This window comes from Neodiprion fabricii, chromosome 1 (genome assembly GCF_021155785.1).
Source record: "Neodiprion fabricii isolate iyNeoFabr1 chromosome 1, iyNeoFabr1.1, whole genome shotgun sequence".
Taxonomy (NCBI): domain Eukaryota; kingdom Metazoa; phylum Arthropoda; class Insecta; order Hymenoptera; family Diprionidae; genus Neodiprion; species Neodiprion fabricii.
Window position 1 is genome coordinate 26,218,105 of NC_060239.1, and position 19,280 is coordinate 26,237,384.

At 43.5% G+C, this 19,280-nt stretch overlaps 1 protein-coding gene across 2 annotated transcripts in view; it reads right to left on the reverse strand.

The window, feature by feature from the left end:
• LOC124183117 (probable G-protein coupled receptor CG31760) overlaps positions 1-19,280 on the reverse strand; it is a 134,986-nt gene that overhangs the window by 24,855 nt on the left and 90,851 nt on the right. For both annotated transcript variants that reach the window (XM_046571175.1, XM_046571184.1), the window contains 3 exons: positions 18,178-18,378; positions 720-788; positions 142-251 (listed from right to left, as the gene is read on the reverse strand). In XM_046571175.1, the coding sequence (XP_046427131.1) occupies positions 142-251; positions 720-788; positions 18,178-18,378 (380 nt within the window). The remainder of the gene's footprint in view (positions 1-141; positions 252-719; positions 789-18,177; positions 18,379-19,280) is intronic.

The following is a 19,280-nucleotide window of genomic DNA, read 5'->3' on the forward strand; positions in this document are numbered from 1 at the left end:
GATAAGTCGTGAAAATCTCCAACGGAGCATTCTTCGTCAGCATTATCTCCGACTCGAATCGGGACAATCCGTTAGAGTGAAATATACAATTGCGTTCGACGATTATCTCCAAATCGTTACACGCATATAAAACTCACTCACCTCCAAGTCTTGAGCATCAGAGCGCCGTAAGTCAGGGAAAATCCAATCTCGCGCAGCCAGACCCTGACCGTACAAGTCACGACGTTAGGCCTCGGATACATCACGATAGTCTGCAACAGGGGATAACCGGAGTCTTTCAACGCTTATAGTCACGCAGATCTTGACTAGTTGCAAGCTTCTAGCCTGCTAAAGAATGGCCCAATATCGAGCCTATGAAAGCTGTTCGATCCTAAAACCCAGCAGACTTTTTTCCACTATTCCCATTCCGTTTGAAAATGGCTTATAAAAATTCACGAACCGTTATTATATGAACGGTGAAACGAAACAACTGAGTTTAGTCATGGTGAAAAAGAAGGACCCGGAGTTTTCTCGAAGCGAGAGCATCGAGTGTCGCTTGGATCACAAGGGGTGGTTAAAAAACCCCCGATTAAGTAAGTTAAAGGTTTGAAACTTGGACGGTAGGAAGGGTGCAAGGATTCTTTTCCCGCCTTTTTCCCCCCCAGAGACACCGCGACACGCTGACTTACATCAAGGGTTCGGAGAGTTTACCCGAGCATAGCGAAATATCGCCAACTTACCGTGCAATAAATAAAAAAGGCACCCAAGGCGATGACGCGGAGAAGAACAGGACTCGCCGCTCTGACTACCTGGAACAGAAAGAAATCATCCGAGGTCAGTGCGATAACCCGCAAGTCTCCGGGAATCTGAAGGAAGAGGAAAATGCACTTCGCGATTCATGAGTTTTTTTTTTACGACATTCGACACCGCGTGAATCGACGTGGCTGATAGGAGCGAGTGGCGAAGCGCCATGTGGCTGCTGGTCCGAGCTTGAACAGTATCGGGATTTATGTACCTGCACCTTCCGGTGCGCCTGCGGGGCAAGAAAAGTTACACGAATGTTGAATAAGAAGTAGACAAAAAGCTCGCATTTGCGATAACTTCACCATACTTGTACTCACACGCGAGTATATACATGAGTTTATGTTCATTGTGCAGAATATTTTTATCGGTGAACCGAAGGGACGAAGATTTCCCGTAAATTGATAATAAAAAAAAAAAAACGAAGAAGAAGAAATCGTCGGGGAGTACTTTTCGTTTTTCTTTTTCCAAGTAGAACTCACGTAGCTGTGAAATATACGACTTTCGGTTTTGTGATAATATTCCAAAGGTACCGCACTTTGCAATATCATTAAATTTACAGCGCCGGTCCCTGCTTTTCTGAAAAGAATGACGTCGCTGCAGCTACGTCGATATCGCAATATGCAACGAGGCGCGAGGCATCTGCAATTCAAGAGGTTCGCACGAAATGACAGTAGCTGCGATGCACGTTACGAGGTATTGCGAACAAGCGCGTTTACGCGTCCCCGTTTATACGCGTCTGCCATTATACGACCCTCAACCGAGCATCGCGTATATTGCGGAGGGCGGCTTGTAAAACGACGCTTAACCGCTGCATCAAGACTTTTATCATAAGAACTGCTTACAGAAATCGCTTTTTCCTGTCTGCGCCCGATGATCGTTCTCCGGATAAAATCTCTCCCCGCAATTGTACGACTGTAACTGCTCGAGGTGAAGCAGATGCGGTGTTCTACCCATTCGGTTCACGATTATACAATGTTTCCGTCACTGGTTCTGTTCTGGGATCATCCACCAAGATCCCCGAGCGAGATGCACACAAGGACCAGAATATATAATCATCGGAACTCTCGCTTCTCACGCAAAATCGTTCCACGGGAGCTTGACTCAATGTTTCCGCATGTGTCAGACTTTGCGGATACCTTGCGGCTAGCTCCCCGTGGTCTTTCCTCGCGATATTACTCCAACCTACCTAAGCCCTGTGTGTAGAGGAGATGATCCCTTCACAGAGAACCAGAAGGCTTTGTCAAATCTCTCCGCGCGAAATCGGCTTCTTCTCAGCCTGTCTGGGCAAGCTCTGACTATTCGAATACATCGAAGGTCGACAGACGGACGGTTAACTGAATAATATTATTATTAATACCGAATAGGTGAGACAAAACTAAAGGATGACTTGAGGGAACTTTTCTAGGCTTTATTACTCGTTCGTAGAACCAAAAACTCTAAAGAGTTTATACCTTATAATAAGGATCGCTTGGATGTTTTGAAAATTTTCCACGTAGGTTTGAAAGCTTTCGAGTTCTTCGTACGTGCATACAAAGCGAGCGCTTTAACGTTTTCGACCACAAAAGAGGTTGTTATGAATTTTTCATAATATTACGGATTCGGCTAGAAAATCTCTGGAGGATTTTACAGACGGAAAACACATTGTGAACATGCTGCGATAGATGTAACGATATACATACCTACGACTATGCAACAGCGGACAATTCAAATAATCTAGAATACTTTCGGCCACTTCGCGCACGCTGTAAGGTACTATACATTAAAACGGAGCAATTTTTCAGAGCGAACCGAGCGGAGATTTTGAGTTCGGAGCCTGCAATGACGTTTTCCATCCCAGTGATGATCCACGCGTGAGGATTGTCAAAGTCAGTTGCTAAGTTCGTAAAATAATTCATGTAAAATATTTATATCGTCGCTCATAAAGGCTCTTGCATAGGGTGCAGTTTGGCACGGTCGGTCTGCACCCAGTTTTCGAGTTCACGCAATAAACGAGAGAAATCGAACTTTTCAAACTGGCCTCACCACACGGAGAGACTTCTGTTATCAATGTTTTCTTTATTGCCTGTCCATAATTAATAGTGATTATAATAATATGTACCAATTTTGGGATAATCGAGATAGAGTTAAAAGAAGTCGCATAGTGATTGCAAAGATGCGGAGTTAGGCAATCATCTTTTTTGAAATGACACGTAAGAATATTAACCTCTTACATTGAAAGAATTACAGTATTCAAAAATCCTTATATTAAATTTGCTAATGGATTCAAGTAACGAATATCAGTATAGTACTTTAGAAGGAGTAAAATGAAATCCGGCATGTTCGATATAAACGCATAGCTATTTTCTTAAACTATACTATACGAAAAATGGGAGTCACGTTGGCTCACGACTACTATGATATACGTACCAGGCGCACATAAACCATTGTCGTTCTTTTTCTTTTTCTTTTTTAAAAGTCAATATTACTATTCCTACGTTACTTCCGCAATAGTATATATGCAGGTGCCAGTAATGTGATCCAGGTTTCCAAGGGATCGCGCCTCCTGCCGTTCCTGGATACACAATATAAAAAATAAGAAAGAAGAAAAAAAAAGGGATAATACACGTATCGCGTATACATCCTGTTCGATACTTGAGAACGATATTTATAGAGGTGCCCATCATTTCCCGAGAAATGGCTATAATTTTTATACGGCAAATGGATCTTGCTGAAACGCTGTAAATGCGAGGTGTAGTTCGCGATAAACTTTTTTTAGTAGCATTAGTATCGGATCCGGTTCCTCTTTTTTTTCCGTTTTCTTTCCCAGCACTTTCGAGTCAATCAAACGTCGGCAAAAATTTAACGATCCAAACGTTTCACAAACGTGTATCGAAGATGTTTTCCACGATTCTTGGTGAACGATTTTTTGTACGCGATTTGAAACATGTGCGAAATGATTATGTGATTTCGGCAAACTGTATAAAAATGAATTTCGAAGGTGTCTTTACGTATGTTTGCAGTGTGTACCAGCTACTTCCGATTCAACGATCCGTTTGAAATGCAATCTAGCAATTTGTATCGTGAAGACAATCGATGAACCGGCATAAACGTTCAACTATTTCGAATAGAAAGTAAATAAAATTTGCGAATGTCAATATTACAGATACAACGATTAGAGATTGATCGATATTTAGAAACTTAACGCATCTCTGAGTCCCTGAAAATCTGTAATCGACACGCGAGCCAGCCGAGGGTTTGCAAATTTCTGTAAAACCCATAGCGTTGAGCAGATTGCAGAGAATTGTGAGGAAAATTGAACACCAACGGAACAGGGTTCCAGCTACGCGGCAGCTAAGAATGCCGTGCAGTAAAACCTGGCTTACTCGAGCTTCGTGGATTCCTGAGCTCGTAACGCCGTCCGGATGCGCACCCAGCTGTGCTCAACTACGTACAATACTAGGCAAGGAGCGGGTTTCCCTATTTACTGCAAAGAGCCGAGGTCGCCGGTTACGGAGTCGGTAGGATAGGTGAGGTTTTACCGTACACACCAAAGTTATGGGTAAAAGCCAGTGGCATAAACGAGCTGACTCTGGCAGCGACGAGATAAACCGACCTCGTTGACGTTCGCCGGGCGGGCCAGGAACTGCTCCTTGCGCTTCGCCGTCGACGAAGCCGAGAGAGAGAGAGAGAGAGAGAGAGAGAGAGAGAAAAAGAGGGAAAGAGAGGAGGAGCCTTCGAAGTCTGGCCGATGGCTAATTTCTAGACAATGTTGAAACATTTTGTTCAATTTTTCGTCGAGGTTCCTTCCTTTAACGATCACGACTGTCGATGGCGTCGGGCGCATTGGAATTGTTTACGAATCTAATTTCACATTCTCCGACTGTGAGTTTGTCTGAAATTTGATACCTGACCCCTTCGAAAGGCGATTCAAGCATCTCGACCGCAACAATACGGTTGCGGATGAAATTCTGCAGTTGTAAATATGCAGAGAATATAATCCGGTTCGATATTCCCGAGCGAATAACGTTCGGACTTAACTCGACCCGTGTTACAATCATGGATCTTTGCACAGAATGCGTAGACAACAATTTGAAACTAGCTTTTCGGAATTTACCCCGATGCTAATCGCGAAATTGTATAACTCAGACAATGGTGGAAATCCGTTTTAGCTTTAAGACGACGAAGGTCATGTTAGGGTACTTAGTGAGCGACTCTATCCTCGCTGCTCTTTCAACACTAGCCGGTTGATCAATCGGCGGGTGAAAAACTTTGTGTAATATTAAAAAATTGCGCAAATCTTCGTATGCGATTTTCGCGGAGATTGAATTATTGGACAAGCGTCGAATTTAAAATTATTTAAATATTCGGTTCCAAATTCGTTTCTACAATAATTATTTCCTTGAATACGTGGAATTTGACCATGCATGGTTTGCATGCAAAATTAAAATAAAAATATGCAAACCATGCATGGTCAAATTCTCTGACCCTCTCCGACGAATCCTTCCACATATTTAAAAAAATTCATGGGTCACTAAATCTTCACATAATAATCATTTCCGGGGACTCGCTGCTTGACGACGTGGTTTCCGTTAGGGACGTGAAAATGGAGGCGCGCGTTAACGCATCGTCAAAATATCTCCGCCCCTACTTGCAGCCGATGCCGAAAGCCGAAAGCCGAAAGCCGAAAGCCAAACGACGACTGCGCGACACCCTCGAGGGAATCTTGAGCTGGCGGCGGTAACCCTCGACGTAATTCGTTTACTCCAGTTCGCAGCTGTAATCGTGTGGTTTCCCGAACCAACCGTCGACTCCGCGACCAGCTGAATAACTAAAGCGTAATTTCCATGCGACCATTCCGGCTGCAGGGACGTTCGGTTCCCGGATTTCTTAACGTTCGAAAATTGCCGGTTGCCTTTCTTCGGTTCTTGCCGAACTTCCCGCTGGAAATATTTGCCTGATCACAACCGTGAGACAAACTTCGTCCTATTTCTGAGTTTCGATAAAAAGTCCCAACCGTTGACAAGAGTTTCCGATTACGGCAGGGTGCGCAAAAACATTGTCGAAAAATAAACCGCGTTCTGTTATTCGCCAAATCGAAGTCTGATTTTTTGAGAATATTTCGCGGATGAAACGAAGTTTTTCCCAGCCTCAGGTTTACGATGCTCAAACGCATTCGGTGGTTTCGGTGACGCGGTTTGATTAATTTGATTCCTATATTGGAGCGGTAGAGACGTCCCTTCACGACCGTGAGCGTCGCCGTAGCATAGGAATCCTCGAGGAATTCGTAATTAGATTGGATAAAGCCTCAGACTTTGACCCCCGTAACTTACGGATGTCGAATAAAATAGCGTGTGACAATCAAAGATTCGTGTACATGAGAGCTGAAATTCACTCATCAATCCTCGGAATCTTCGATACGAAATTGCTTTCGAGAAACGTATTACAAAGATTCTGATGGGAGGAATTGAGAACTAAGGATCCTCTAATTTCAATTCCGTGAAAATTCCAGCACCGTTCCGTACATAGCAGTTGTTCGATACGCTGACCTGGCTCAAGAGGTGGCCTGTACGATTAAATTTTAAGGACCGAGCTTGCACGCCTCTCACAGGTATCCGACACCCATAAGAGACCCAGGGAACTCTGCGAGTTTGCATGTTATGAGAGATACCTTCTGCCACTTACCTAACTTTTATGCTAATTTTATTATCAACGCATTATTCACAACCCTCGGCATACACACGCAGAACGCCTCAGCTGCTCCACCTGCAGATATTTCGCAAGTAACGTAATTAATATTCTTCAACAGATCGTCACTGCTCGGATAAGAATATTTTACGAAAAAAACGAAAATGGAGATTAAGAAAGTAAAAACCTTGGGGAACATGATAAATTTTTTATCGAAGACTCTGGAAAACTCGTGACTCGAGGCTATATTTATTCACTGTCACATCAAAGGGTACAATTTTCTACGACTGAATTTTGACTCTTTGCATTCACAAAGTCAAGAAAATCTCATTCTCGATTCACTCTTTTCATTGAATTCAACCATTCATCCGATCTTACGTAACACGTCGCGTCGGTCTCGTTCGTCTCCGAGTGATGGTTTATCCGTATTTTCACCGTTCTATTTTCACCGCCAGTGAATAAAATTGACATCAAGCGCCCGTAGCTCTTATCCTAATAACGTGGATTTTCAACAGGAATCCGTCCTCTGGATACAGACAGATAAAATGAAGACGGGAATACACACCGAAGATAAACTCATTTGTTCGAAGTGAGCGATGATTTGTTTATTTACCAAATAGATGTGTGGTTGGAAAAGGTATTTTTGACTCAACGTAACGAATGCGTATACGATGTTACAAGGTATCTATTTAAATAAATGAGAATTGATTTAATTTTAGTGAAAAATTGCTTGTTTGATAAAGTAATTCCCAGCACGTTCGCCTCGAAGAGTTAGTTCTTTGTCCAACGTCATTTGCTCGATTCCAAAACGAAAGGATCTTACATTTTTTCCGAGTGTCCGAAAATTCCTTGTTCGCAAAAATAAGGCAGCATCGGATCATCCGATTTTTCGATTCACCGAAGGGTAACTTCAACCGCTGCTAAGTATACGAAGTTAAAATTTTTACCCTGCAACAACTGGATATCGGAAATAATTTTCAGAATTATCTAATTTGATAAAATTGTATCCTGTACTAGATTGGAAATAATGTTCAACGATCGAACTCCCGAAGTCTGCAATATATTCTGGCTCGAGTAAATGACGTTTGAAATTTTCACGCACTCCGAGCGTTACGCGTACAAGCGTGCACGCCTGCACGATCCGGTGATTCGGTCAAATGAATGTTTAAATCCTGAGGCCCGCGATGTACGGACGATGAAAGGCGAACTGTGGCGAAGGAGGAAACGGTTACACGTACATAGGCGGAAAAGAGTATCGATGGAAAACGTGCACGTTGAATATCGAATGATATCTGGCGTCGGGTTGGCTGACGGTGTGATGTTCCGTGAACGCGGTCTGCCGAAGCGACGGAATCCGCTAGCCTGCTTCTTACTTCTTGAAAAGACGTGATCAAAGTCGAGAAGTAACCAGGTGTATCACCGTCGTACGTACACATGGATGCGTGAAAAATTGCTGCTCCGTAGTCGCTACTTGGGATTCCATCAGCGACGAAATATTCCGATACGTCAAACGCGCGGAGGAGGAACGTCGATTTTTCTTGGAAAAAAATAAACTGTCTGAATCCGAAAATTATATACGCTGCACGAACATGGTCACGGGAATCACACTTGTTATAACGCGAGAGCTTTTGTGACGCGGAGAATTTTACAACGGAAGTAGGGATATCACGTATACCGGATCTTGTGAAAATTGCGCGCCAATTCTCCGTCGAAATGCACCGTGACTGTGTAATGAAACGACTCGATGATTGTAAATAAGATTTTTCGAAAAATATCTTCAATTGCTGAAAACTGTTTCGTTTCACCTAAATGGACGTGTGTCGGACGGAAAAATTTACACCTTGACCGAACTGAATTCAACTTTTTAAGTTGAATGTAAACGAACGGATTTTAAATGTACGTATGACAATGGTGAAAATTGGTTATATAGATCCGTACGTCGGTGGTCCATAGAGAAGATTATTGGGTATTCAAGGGAGCACTTTGGCCCGATGTCAATTCGGCATTGTCGGGGGTTAAAGTTGAAAAAGGTTATTGTTCGGTCGGAGGTGTAAAGCGGAACGGTACTCGGGTTCGAATGGGGGGACAAAAAAATAAAAAAAAACTGCGGGATAAAAAGATGAAGTAAAAGAAAAATGGCAAAAAGTAACCGGAACATACAGACCCTACAAATTGTTGATTTCCGTCCTCCGACTTGATGTCAAAAAATTGACCGAGATCGCGTAAGTATAAGACGACATGCAGGCAGCAGGCAGCGAGCGCGTATATTGTCGTTACTTTGATTGGTGCTTCCTACGAAAAATGCCTGCGCGGAAAATTCCCAACCTGCAAACCGATGCCTTTATACATGCGCGTGCATGTGTGTGTGTGTGTGTGTGTGTCTGTGTCCGTCTACTTTGTAGCTCAGGTTGGGTTTGGGGTTTGGGGCTGGCCGATGCTTCGAGCTTCTCCGCCGACGAGTTGAACGAGTGCCTACGTCTTTCTCGAATATGGGATCGGCCTTTCGGGTGTAAAAAGAAAGCGGCCGAAGGGCGACGAGAGAAATGGGGGGGGGGATAAGGTCGGATAGATACCTATGTGCGGAACGTAATCTAAAAGACAAAAGACGTGTGGTTGGTTGGTAAGAACCGTTGGCAGGCGTGGAAAACAGGATAACGCTGTATATATATATATATATATATATAGGTATACGATTAACACACCGTACATATACCGTATAAGTATATTCGTTACTTATACCGCGGGACGCGGAATAGGGTAAGAACAATGGAACTCCTTCTCTTTTACAGGCGAATGTATACTTAATTGAACTCATCCGTAGAGACACGCCGAAGGGCGTGACACCATTGAGCCGAACGATGGCAGCTTATAGGAGGAGACTCAACTATCGAAAGGTGTACTCGGCCGCACGGTTCTTTCGCTACTGATTGATTTCGTATATCGACGTACGATTGATTGATTGGATTCGTTCCACAGCTGTCGCGGTTCTCGTTGAGCTGACGATTTTCCGCACTGCTGCTGCATCCTCGATCCTTTTCAACATACATTTTTGTTTTTTTATTCGGTTTTTCACCGCTACGTTCCCCTAAATCTTCGCTTTATATGATAATTCAAACACACTGCTATTCTGGCTGCTGGGGATCAACATGCTACCGAAGGGAAACATGCAGTATTCATTTTAATCTTTTCTTCTTTCCTGCACTGGGTCAAGGAAAGTTCGACGATATTCGTTCGCTCGAAAGAACGGATGCAATTTTTCAAACCTCGTAAGAATCTGGGGCAACGGACAGAGGCTGCCTTTGTTTTTCAGGTTCAAAAGTTTTCGCGAATTTCGTACGAGAGCTTGTCTCTCTGCGTTTAGGGTTGGAATCGTCACGCGATTCACAATGATCCTGTATAGCGGGGGAAATTTCACCCTAACTGTGCTGCGGAACGCGTTCGCCAAAATGACGAATCCGATTTACGTCAATTGGCGAATTTGCCGAATCGCTTTTATGCGTGGTAAACACGTGGTTAACGCTAAGTGTCGACAAACGGACCAGCGGAACGTCACGTCGTGATTTTGGTAATAAAGGGCACGTCGATCGCTGTCACCCGCAGCTTCTGTGGTATAATCTGAGTTTTCGTGAGTCACATTTCATGTGATTCTTGTTGAGGCGCAGAAAGACGCAACTCTTTCCGGACAACCGTGAAATGAACAACAGACCAGGTAAAAATAACTTGGTCCATGTTACAACGTACATGTACTAAATTTCATAAAGAAAAATTCTCTTCGAATAGTGATATAATATCAAGTTTTCTACGCATTCAATTTCCATACGTATCTATTTTTTTCAATAGTTATTCGTCGCCGCAATGATAAAAAAAAATGGAATAATTTTAGGAATGTCGTGTTTCGAATTCATCGGAAGACGAGGGAGGAAGGTATTATTTTGAAAGCTCCGCTACTTCCGATGTGACTATCGCGTATACATTATATGTATATAACGTCAAGTACTCTCTCGAGTTTTGAAAAATAAATAAATCCTGAAATGGAAGGAGCAAAGCTTTTTTAGGCACACACCTAAGGCTGTTCTTCATTTTCTCTCACTTCCTGCTTTCCTTCGGTATCGAAAACAGGCACAGAAAAACTTTATTCACCATTTCCCAAGTATTGCGAGGCCATATTTTTGCTATTCCTGTATATATATACGTATACGTCACGTACGTCATTTACGTATAAATACACTTAGCCTTTCGCGAAAAGCTTCTCTCGTGGGCGCGCGAATATGTTTCGCTCGGCAACGATTTATATACGGCGAGAATGCTTTCGACGAAAAGACCCGGCTTTGCCGTTTCACCTAATTAAGTGACAGACGGTTTCGCGTCCGAGGGATTAGGCATGAGTGACGAACGGACGAATGGACGATCGAACAAAACAGACCAGCCGGAGATCGGACGAAAGAATTGATAGGGTTGATGGGCTCGCTCACCCCGAACCGACAACCCTGAAAGATTTATCACAGAAACAATTCTTTTTCTTTCTTCTATCGAGATCCGATCGACTTTCTCGGTTCTTTTTCTCAAGAAAATTCCGCCCCTCTTTACCGTGGCTGAGAAACTACGTGAGAAACCCAGCAATCGAGAGTACTTCGTTCAGCTCTGGCTCTTGGGGCTTCTGCAATAAATTCCTCTAATTAGAATTCGTGAATTTAGCTGTCTGTCTGCCTGTTTTTTTTTTTTTCTACCTACAAGTCTTCCTTTACATTTTACGACTGGTTCTCATATCTCTTCGAAAAATTTCAGTGAAAGCAGTGTAGAAAGATGAAAATGCAAAGCACTTGTGATCCTATGCAGGCGATTCGCGCGAAACATTGACGGATTTAATCGTAGCTCATCGATCTTAAAGCGGAAGTAGACGAAGCTGCAAGCACTGTATAGCGTGGAAGTGAAACGTCAGGGGGGAATACAAGCGTTAGTTGCAAAGATATTTCACTACAACGATATATTATTCGGAGAAATATATATGAGCAATAAGACAACTTTCCCAAAAGGGTGGCGTTACTTCGTACACCTGATATTGCATAAATAACTTACACTCGCTCGGCCGGATTCAGAGTGCAAAGAAGTTGTAAACAGCATACGAATAATACGCGTGTATAGACACGGAACAAACCTCATAAATTTCAATAAACAGGTAATTTGTGTTTCAATTTATCCTCAACTTGTATACCTATACGTAGGTAGATACATCCAAGCAGCATCGCGCGCTTTAAGCTTACTTCGAAAGCTTCGCTACTCTGTTTCGCGAAGCAATTTATAAAACACTATTACGGTCATCGAAACGGAAGAATCGATTTTCGCTTCCTTCCAGCATCGTGCGTTCAGCGATATAATGGCCACCTAAATGTGCCAATACAGATATACACAGCTTGAGCAGAGAATCGGTGGGAATAGAAACACGAGAAGTTTTACAACGAACAAATCATTTACAACATAATACGCAATCAACTCGGTATAGCGATGTATTCATTAGTGATTATTATTTAGACTCAGCTGCACGGGCCACGTAAACGAGCGCTTTGCCTTCGGTATAAATTAATTTATACCTACATTATAATCTCTTTTACAAAGAAGACTTCAACGGTTTTAATTCGTTGGACGAAACGATGGTGTCCCTTTGAATTAAAGTTGTCGAAGACCAATATACATACATTTATCCGCTGTAGAAATGAATAAATTAACTTTAAATGAGATGAAAATCTGATTTCGAAATCCCCCCTCAAGAGTAATTAATCATCATAGGCAACCAACTCATCACCAGTCAGTATCGTAAAGGAAAAAAGAAAAAAAAAAAAAAAAATGAATACTCTTCCCCGATGCATTAGTTTAGCAATTTAATTGGTGTCATAGAAACGACTGATACAAAAATATCACGTTACAATTCTGTATACTATACCTACACAACATTTTAAAGTGTCTATCGGTCTGTGGGGGGGGGGGGGGGGGGGGGGACAAGGGGATTGTATGCGAACAACTTACCAGACGTTCAATGATTCAATATAGTCGATTATCTGAAGTATAAAGAACGATATTGATTCGAAGTTAAAGAATCGCTGATAGGCCTTAACCCTTTCAACCGTCTGTACAAAAGGACGATGACCTACCTACCTACCTAATGCGAGGTCAAGGATTAAATATTCGACACAAAGAATCCAGCTCATCCTTTCGAACGGTAAATAAACTCCGAATCTAGCGTCCAATCAATACCGTACCGAGTACCAAAGACCCGTAATTACTCTCCAACCTTTTTACGCAGAGCGGGAAAATATCGATCGTGATGTGACATCGTCCGAGCCCAAGACCTGCGTCATTTCGAATCCACTGCTCTGAAATGTAACAATTAGCGCTGAACCGGGATTTTCAGTTAAACAGCTGCTTCGTTACGGCATGAACTGAAAGACAATTCGCCCAGCACTAACTCGCATCTGCGGCGTGCAAAATAAAGTGTCAAACAAGAAAATGCTGATGATCGTGAATGAAAGCATTGCATGACATATAATTTTAGTCAGCAAAGAAAAGGAGAACGTTTAAATGACCGTAAACGGCAGACGTGTCTGTATAAAATGAGCTGCCGAGCGATTATACCTATCACATGCTTCCACTTGGAAACAGCGTAGATCTGGAAAGAGATAGTTGATAATGTCTGCAGAAAGCAGTGAATCACGCCGCAGTCTATTCGATTGCCGAGACTATCCGCTATTGCAGCGTTATCGGTTTGCAGCTGAGGGTCGGACAATAGATTAGAACAAGAAGTCAATCAGAATGCGGTTCTGAATCTCAGCAGTAATCCCTCGATATGCACCCTGCGGTGGGTTGACGATAGTTGGACAAGAACAAACTTTTCCAAACTACGAATAACTCTCTTCAACGGTGATTACGTGGTACAATCGATAAGCGAAACGCACGGAGCGGAAAAATAATTGTCCAAAAGTGTCGCGGCGTGATAAAAAGTAGCACTATCCATTGACGAATGATATGGAAATAACTTTCCGAACAATGCGTGCCTGCGCGATATCACGACCGGGTTAAACCGGGTCCAGTGTCATTGTGCATTGTTTGTTTGGAAATGCGGGATGGCGGTGAAGCAGGACAGGCAGCCAGCCGGGCAGGGATTTGCATTCATGCAACTGCAGCTGTAGTTACAGTTTGGCCGTACCATGAGGAGTATCTGGTTATAGGCATTTGCCGACTAGTTTGCCTATCTCAGTTTCGAGGTGGCATGCCGCGGTAATGTGTGTTTCCATATACCATTGCCCACCCACCCGGGAGAATCTCTCTGCGAACCCTGGAGAATTTGTGCCATGGAGGTAACCTCCATTCGACAATGCGACGTATCATACACTCCCTAGATGTCCGCCTGCGGGATGACACGCGGATTACCATCGAGGCTAATTAAATTCCTAACCGAAGTACGCCGGATTTAAGCCCTAATTCGACGAATATCTCTCTCTCTCCCTCTCTCTCTTTTTCTCCCCCGTGAACGAGTATCAGTCCGAGAATCGCTTTATAATATCTCCGAGAATTCGAACGGACGAGCAGCGAAGAAATGAAAATTGAGAGACGCTTCGAATCCTTTGACTAAAGATCAGCCTGGCTCGCTGAATTAATTCTCAATCAATGACGAGCGATTTCACCGAATCATGGCGCGAAATATCAATGATTTAAGGGCTAATCGATTACCTCTTTTCCTCTCTTTCTATCTGTGAACGCTTCACTTAGACTCGCATCCGACTTAAGAGCTTCGAACTTAGAGGTTTAACCGGAGCACGTGCGCATGACGATTTATAGCTATACTCAAGTGATGTACGACTTCGTTCTGGCGGCGTGCCAAGAGAAATCTACAGCCACAGCTTAGCATTTAAATGTCTGCGAGAATCTTTCCCTCCGCTTCATATATGTATATAATTATATCGCGTGCACACACATACGCACCGCTTTTCCGATATTGTTTTCCAATTACTCTATATTTTGCGATATCCCGTATTACTTTCCACCATGGCTAATTAGTTCACTCGACGCACGGTTCAGGATGTCGCTGCGACAAAACGGTGATAATATTCCACCGAATAAATTGCACCTCCTTTCGTACTCTCCTTATAATTATAAATTTAATTAATACAGTGGAAAAATGTAAGAACTCTTCCTATTCCTTTTTCACCAACAATCTTCGGGAGAGGAAGGGGATGATTGATTTTTCCATTACAACAGGGGACACAACCTTTCCAAGTTCCAGCTGCTACGTGACAGGTAAAAATAACGGCGAGGCAAAAAAAATTCGCCAACTGAACGAAGTGAGCTTAATTGTAAATGCCGCAGTAGAAGTAAGTGTAACTCGAATCCGAAGTCGTTAAAACGTTGGACCGTTGAATCGTTGGGGATTCTCAGTATTCAGCCAAACCCGCGTAGGCATTTTAAGTATTTGAATAAGGGTATCCTGTATAACTTACCAGCAAATACTCGTTACGTTTAGCTTGAACTTGAAGCAGTTTCTCCGTTACTGACGGAGCACCTGATTAAAACGACGCTTTCACCCGTTCCCGCGCTCCTTTCTCCTGCTTGCAATGAAAATACCCAACAAATTTCCTTTGTAACAGCTAAACTATTTCCCCGAGTTACTTTTTTCCGGCTCAACTACGTGAAACTTCTCGGGTAATATGAGCTCCCTCTCCCTCTCTCTCTCTCTCTCTCTCCCATCCTCTCTTCGCGAAAGCGCGACATTATACCTTTACAGCGGTTATTCACGTCGCGCAGTTTCTCGTCGATTACCCTTCGGCTATAGAGGTTGCACACGTACCGTATGTGCAATATATGTATAGACATATACCACGTTTGACCGAAGTCGGCGTTCAAGTCGGCGAGAAGTTCGTTCCCCGGCTGCAGCACTTCTTGCAGGCCATGCAGGGTGGAAACTTTTCATCGAATTTCGCTGCACCGAACGAACAAATCTCTGATCCCACCCAGCCGCGTGACCGGAATCCAAAGAATTTCTGTACTCGCGAACCATTTTCCCCGCAAGTTACAAGTTCTTAATTAGTACGGGGTTCAACGACCCTATGCGGAGGGTAGGTATGTACGGGGGTACGTCGATTACCAACGACGCGGCGGTCATATTTACTACATTCAGTTCAAACGTAATCTAAGTTTCCCCGGCGAACGCGAACCGGCGCGGCGAAGGAAAGTTGAAGGGTGCGAGGCGGTGCTGCAGAGAAATTATATAATTTCAAGGGGCGGATAACACGGCTATTTGAAATCATTACTTCGGATTACTGCGCAAGTCCTTCCTATTTTCAACATACATTCCAGAGCATAGGATACGAACGGTCGATGTTTACATTGATCGGTTATACGTAGGAACGTGAAATCGCACGATCTGCAGTCCGAAAGGCCGAAACTCCGATTGATAATTCGGGTAAATTTCACTCTCAAGATTGGATCCATTTGGAAATGCGAGTCGCATCGGTTATATTTTGAAGTTGATTTGGAAAAAGACGCATCTGCACGAATGACTGAAAATATAAAACGGCAATTCATGCGTGGCTTCGGTTTAAAAGCTTCGCATTGTTCGACTGAATTCATCCGAACGGTTCTGCACATCGCAGCATGTAATTGGTATTCATTTAATTATCTGCGACATTGCCAATATCGCTAAAAGCGATGGTATATGTAACGACCGATTCGCCTGTAAACGTCCGAAGTTAGAGTGTCAACTCCTTCGGGAAAGTTTGGACCGCTTTCACGTCGAACACACCCAATGAAAATCCAGTGAAAACGGCGGGCGTAAATCTGCCTGCCCCGTCCCCGATGCTACGTATTCGATATTTCAAACTTAATCAGGAACGGTCTGGAATTGTTCGAAATACTTGTTATTTGGCTAATTCCCCTTGGGCTGCCAATATAGTGGCGTATAAATTCGATTCAAACCTTCCTAACTTCCTCAACAATTCAGGGAAAAGTTTAACAATGAAAGACTCGTTTGTCACGAGACTCGTGAAAGTCGAAAGACCCCGCGGATATGCCCTCGTACTCCCATTTTCACCTCTTTGAGGAACGGGCCGACAATAGTATAAGAATATAAATACGCCCTCGCATTTTGGACCGATACCCTAAGGCGATAAATCGGACTGAGGTGAGGCGAAAAAGTTAGCGACCGACTTACTCCGCTTCTCTTCATTACTGTTTACACTGCCATATAGCATCGTGAATTTTCACCAAGCTGGAATTTTTACCTTTTTCGATATTGGTTTTGGAGAGGGGGACAGAGAACGCTTTGTAACGCTTGACAATTTTAAATGATGACAGCATTTCCCGTTATACGATGAAACCTTGCACTGTACTTGTTACAAATATCAACTCACCTAAATTTGACTATGCGCTTAGACATTGTGTACCTACTAAGAACCGTAAAAACTTGCGTATCAATGTTACCCAAGCATTAATCCCCGTGATTTTTCAATTTGGATATCACAAGATTTCCGTATGAAAATCAGAAATAAGTAGCACGAGTTCTATATTTGAAATATATAGCCGGGCAAAAAGTAAGGAAAACTTGTTGAGCACGAATCGTATCAGATCGAACAAGATCTGATTTCCAAGTTCTGTTTCCCTGTGGATACAACGTATATCACACGCGCCCCGTTATCGGGAATCAGAAGGCAAGAGCAAGGAGGATCGTGACGAACGCTTTTTCGACAAGAAAAGCGAGAGGTTGAAAAAAGAAAAAGGTTAAAGGATCTGACCAGTCACAGACTAACGTCCTATGCAAGTTGCCGAGTCACGGGAGTCCCTGGGGCCAACAATTAATCATAGATATGCGGTGGAGAGGCAACGCTGTCCGTGTAAGGTGGTGGAGTATCTACGTTAAAAGTCACCGGGTGCAGGAAGGAAGGTGGCGTCTACCGAGAGAGTGGAAGATGTAGAAGGTAGACACGCCGCGCCGGCTGCAGCGAATCCCGTCCGGAGCCATCGCGACGTGACCACCATAAGAAAATGCTCGACTTGTCCAATAATTCACCTCGGTTCTCCAGGGGGCATGCTTGGAAATCGCGGGATTCCCTCGCGGCGGGCTTGTCTCCTCGAACAACTTATCGTCCTTCTCAGAGATTTCACAACGTTACGTCGGACGTCGAATCTCCTCGTCGTCTGCTCCGTCCACGTGGACCTCGGTGCGCGAGATTCATTGCCTTGAGAGTACGGGCGTTTAGGAATGCATTTATACGTGCGGCAAATCGGTCAGCAGTTTGACGAACTGTTGTTTCGGTCTCTTTTCAATATCTCCCTCTCCGATGAACCTCCATAATAATATCACGCGGAGTCACGTATCAGGAAAACCGACCATGGCGACTTACGATCGACATTTGGGTGTTCTTTTTTTAATCAGTAAATTGTTTTTATATATTGCTTCGCCAAGACTACGTGACGGAATTTGGAATTGGTTTATGGTTGGAACTTTTTTTACACAGTACGTTCCAAGATCTTCCAGTCAGCCCGATTATTCATCTCGATATTTTTTTTATTTCAATGTGATATAAAAATGTTGAGAGAGTCGGGGAAGTCTTAAAGAAATCACTTTTTGATAGGCCTCTATTACCCGTCCCCAGAGCCGAGTCTGCAGCAGGGTTGAAAAACGGCACGCGATTAACTCGAGAATTTATCGTCGCTCCGAGCTGAAATATAGTGAATTTCCCTTACCTTGACGTTTCCATATTTCCATGTAAAAAGCACGACCGCCGGTAGACAGGCGATTATGCAACACTCGAGAATCAAAATTGCCGTTCTCATCAGCCAGTTGAGTGACACCACGCAGGGAGAACCATCAACGCAGGATTCGCACCCCTCGGCGCAGGGCAGACACTCGAAAACTCCGTCCACAGCGTACTGACTCTCACCGTCCTGGAATCATAACAACAGTTGTGCTTTTTAACGGTCCGTGAAATGTCTTTTATTGTTTCAACGTGCCAACAAACTTCGAGACGAAACGTTGAATGCAATTAAAAATACTCAGTCGATTCTTCTCTATCGTTGAATGCCAGAGAAAAAATACACGCCGTTACGTACCTGATATCAAAAAGCATTACTCCACGTGTCAACGTACGTACGTGAAAATTTAAAAAAAGAATTATCCTAAAATAATGGGACAAGCCGTTCAAGCAACGGTGAAAAATCGTAGATCAAATGTGGTAAAAGAATCGACGGTAAGAGTGCGGGTACAGTTGTAGGTTTATATAGGAATAAACGCAGCGGCCACTTGATCGATAGATGATCTTTAACCTCCATCGCGGCGACCTGCGGTCACCTTTCGCTAACTTTGGCAAACCTCCTGCCGCGGAACCTCATTGATTTATATCCCGGTTATAACTGTACGTATAACGCTTTAGAACGCCGTCGGAAATTGCTCTGCAGGGTTTCTTTAACGGCGAAACGAGCCAATGAATCTTGAAACATAGTGTGAGATTTTTCCGGGATCAATAGCCAAGCTCCTCTCGTCCATGTCGACCCTATCTCCACTGTTGTTTCCATTTCTTTTTCTTTCCCCTAACCGAGGATAACGTGAATAAAGTTGACGCGATCCATACAATTTTTAGCTGCGGTCAGGAAAATCCAAGTCGAGGAAATCGCCTGGCAGGATTTTATCTCCTCAGTCCTGTTTTTCACGGTAGGTATAACACCGTTTTCACCCGGGCAAAAAAAAAATCCTCTCATTTTTTGACCGCCTGGCCATTCGACCCTATCCGGCGTTCGATCACCGTCTAAACTTTCATATTACACTCATAGGTATCAGACTCTTATCGGGT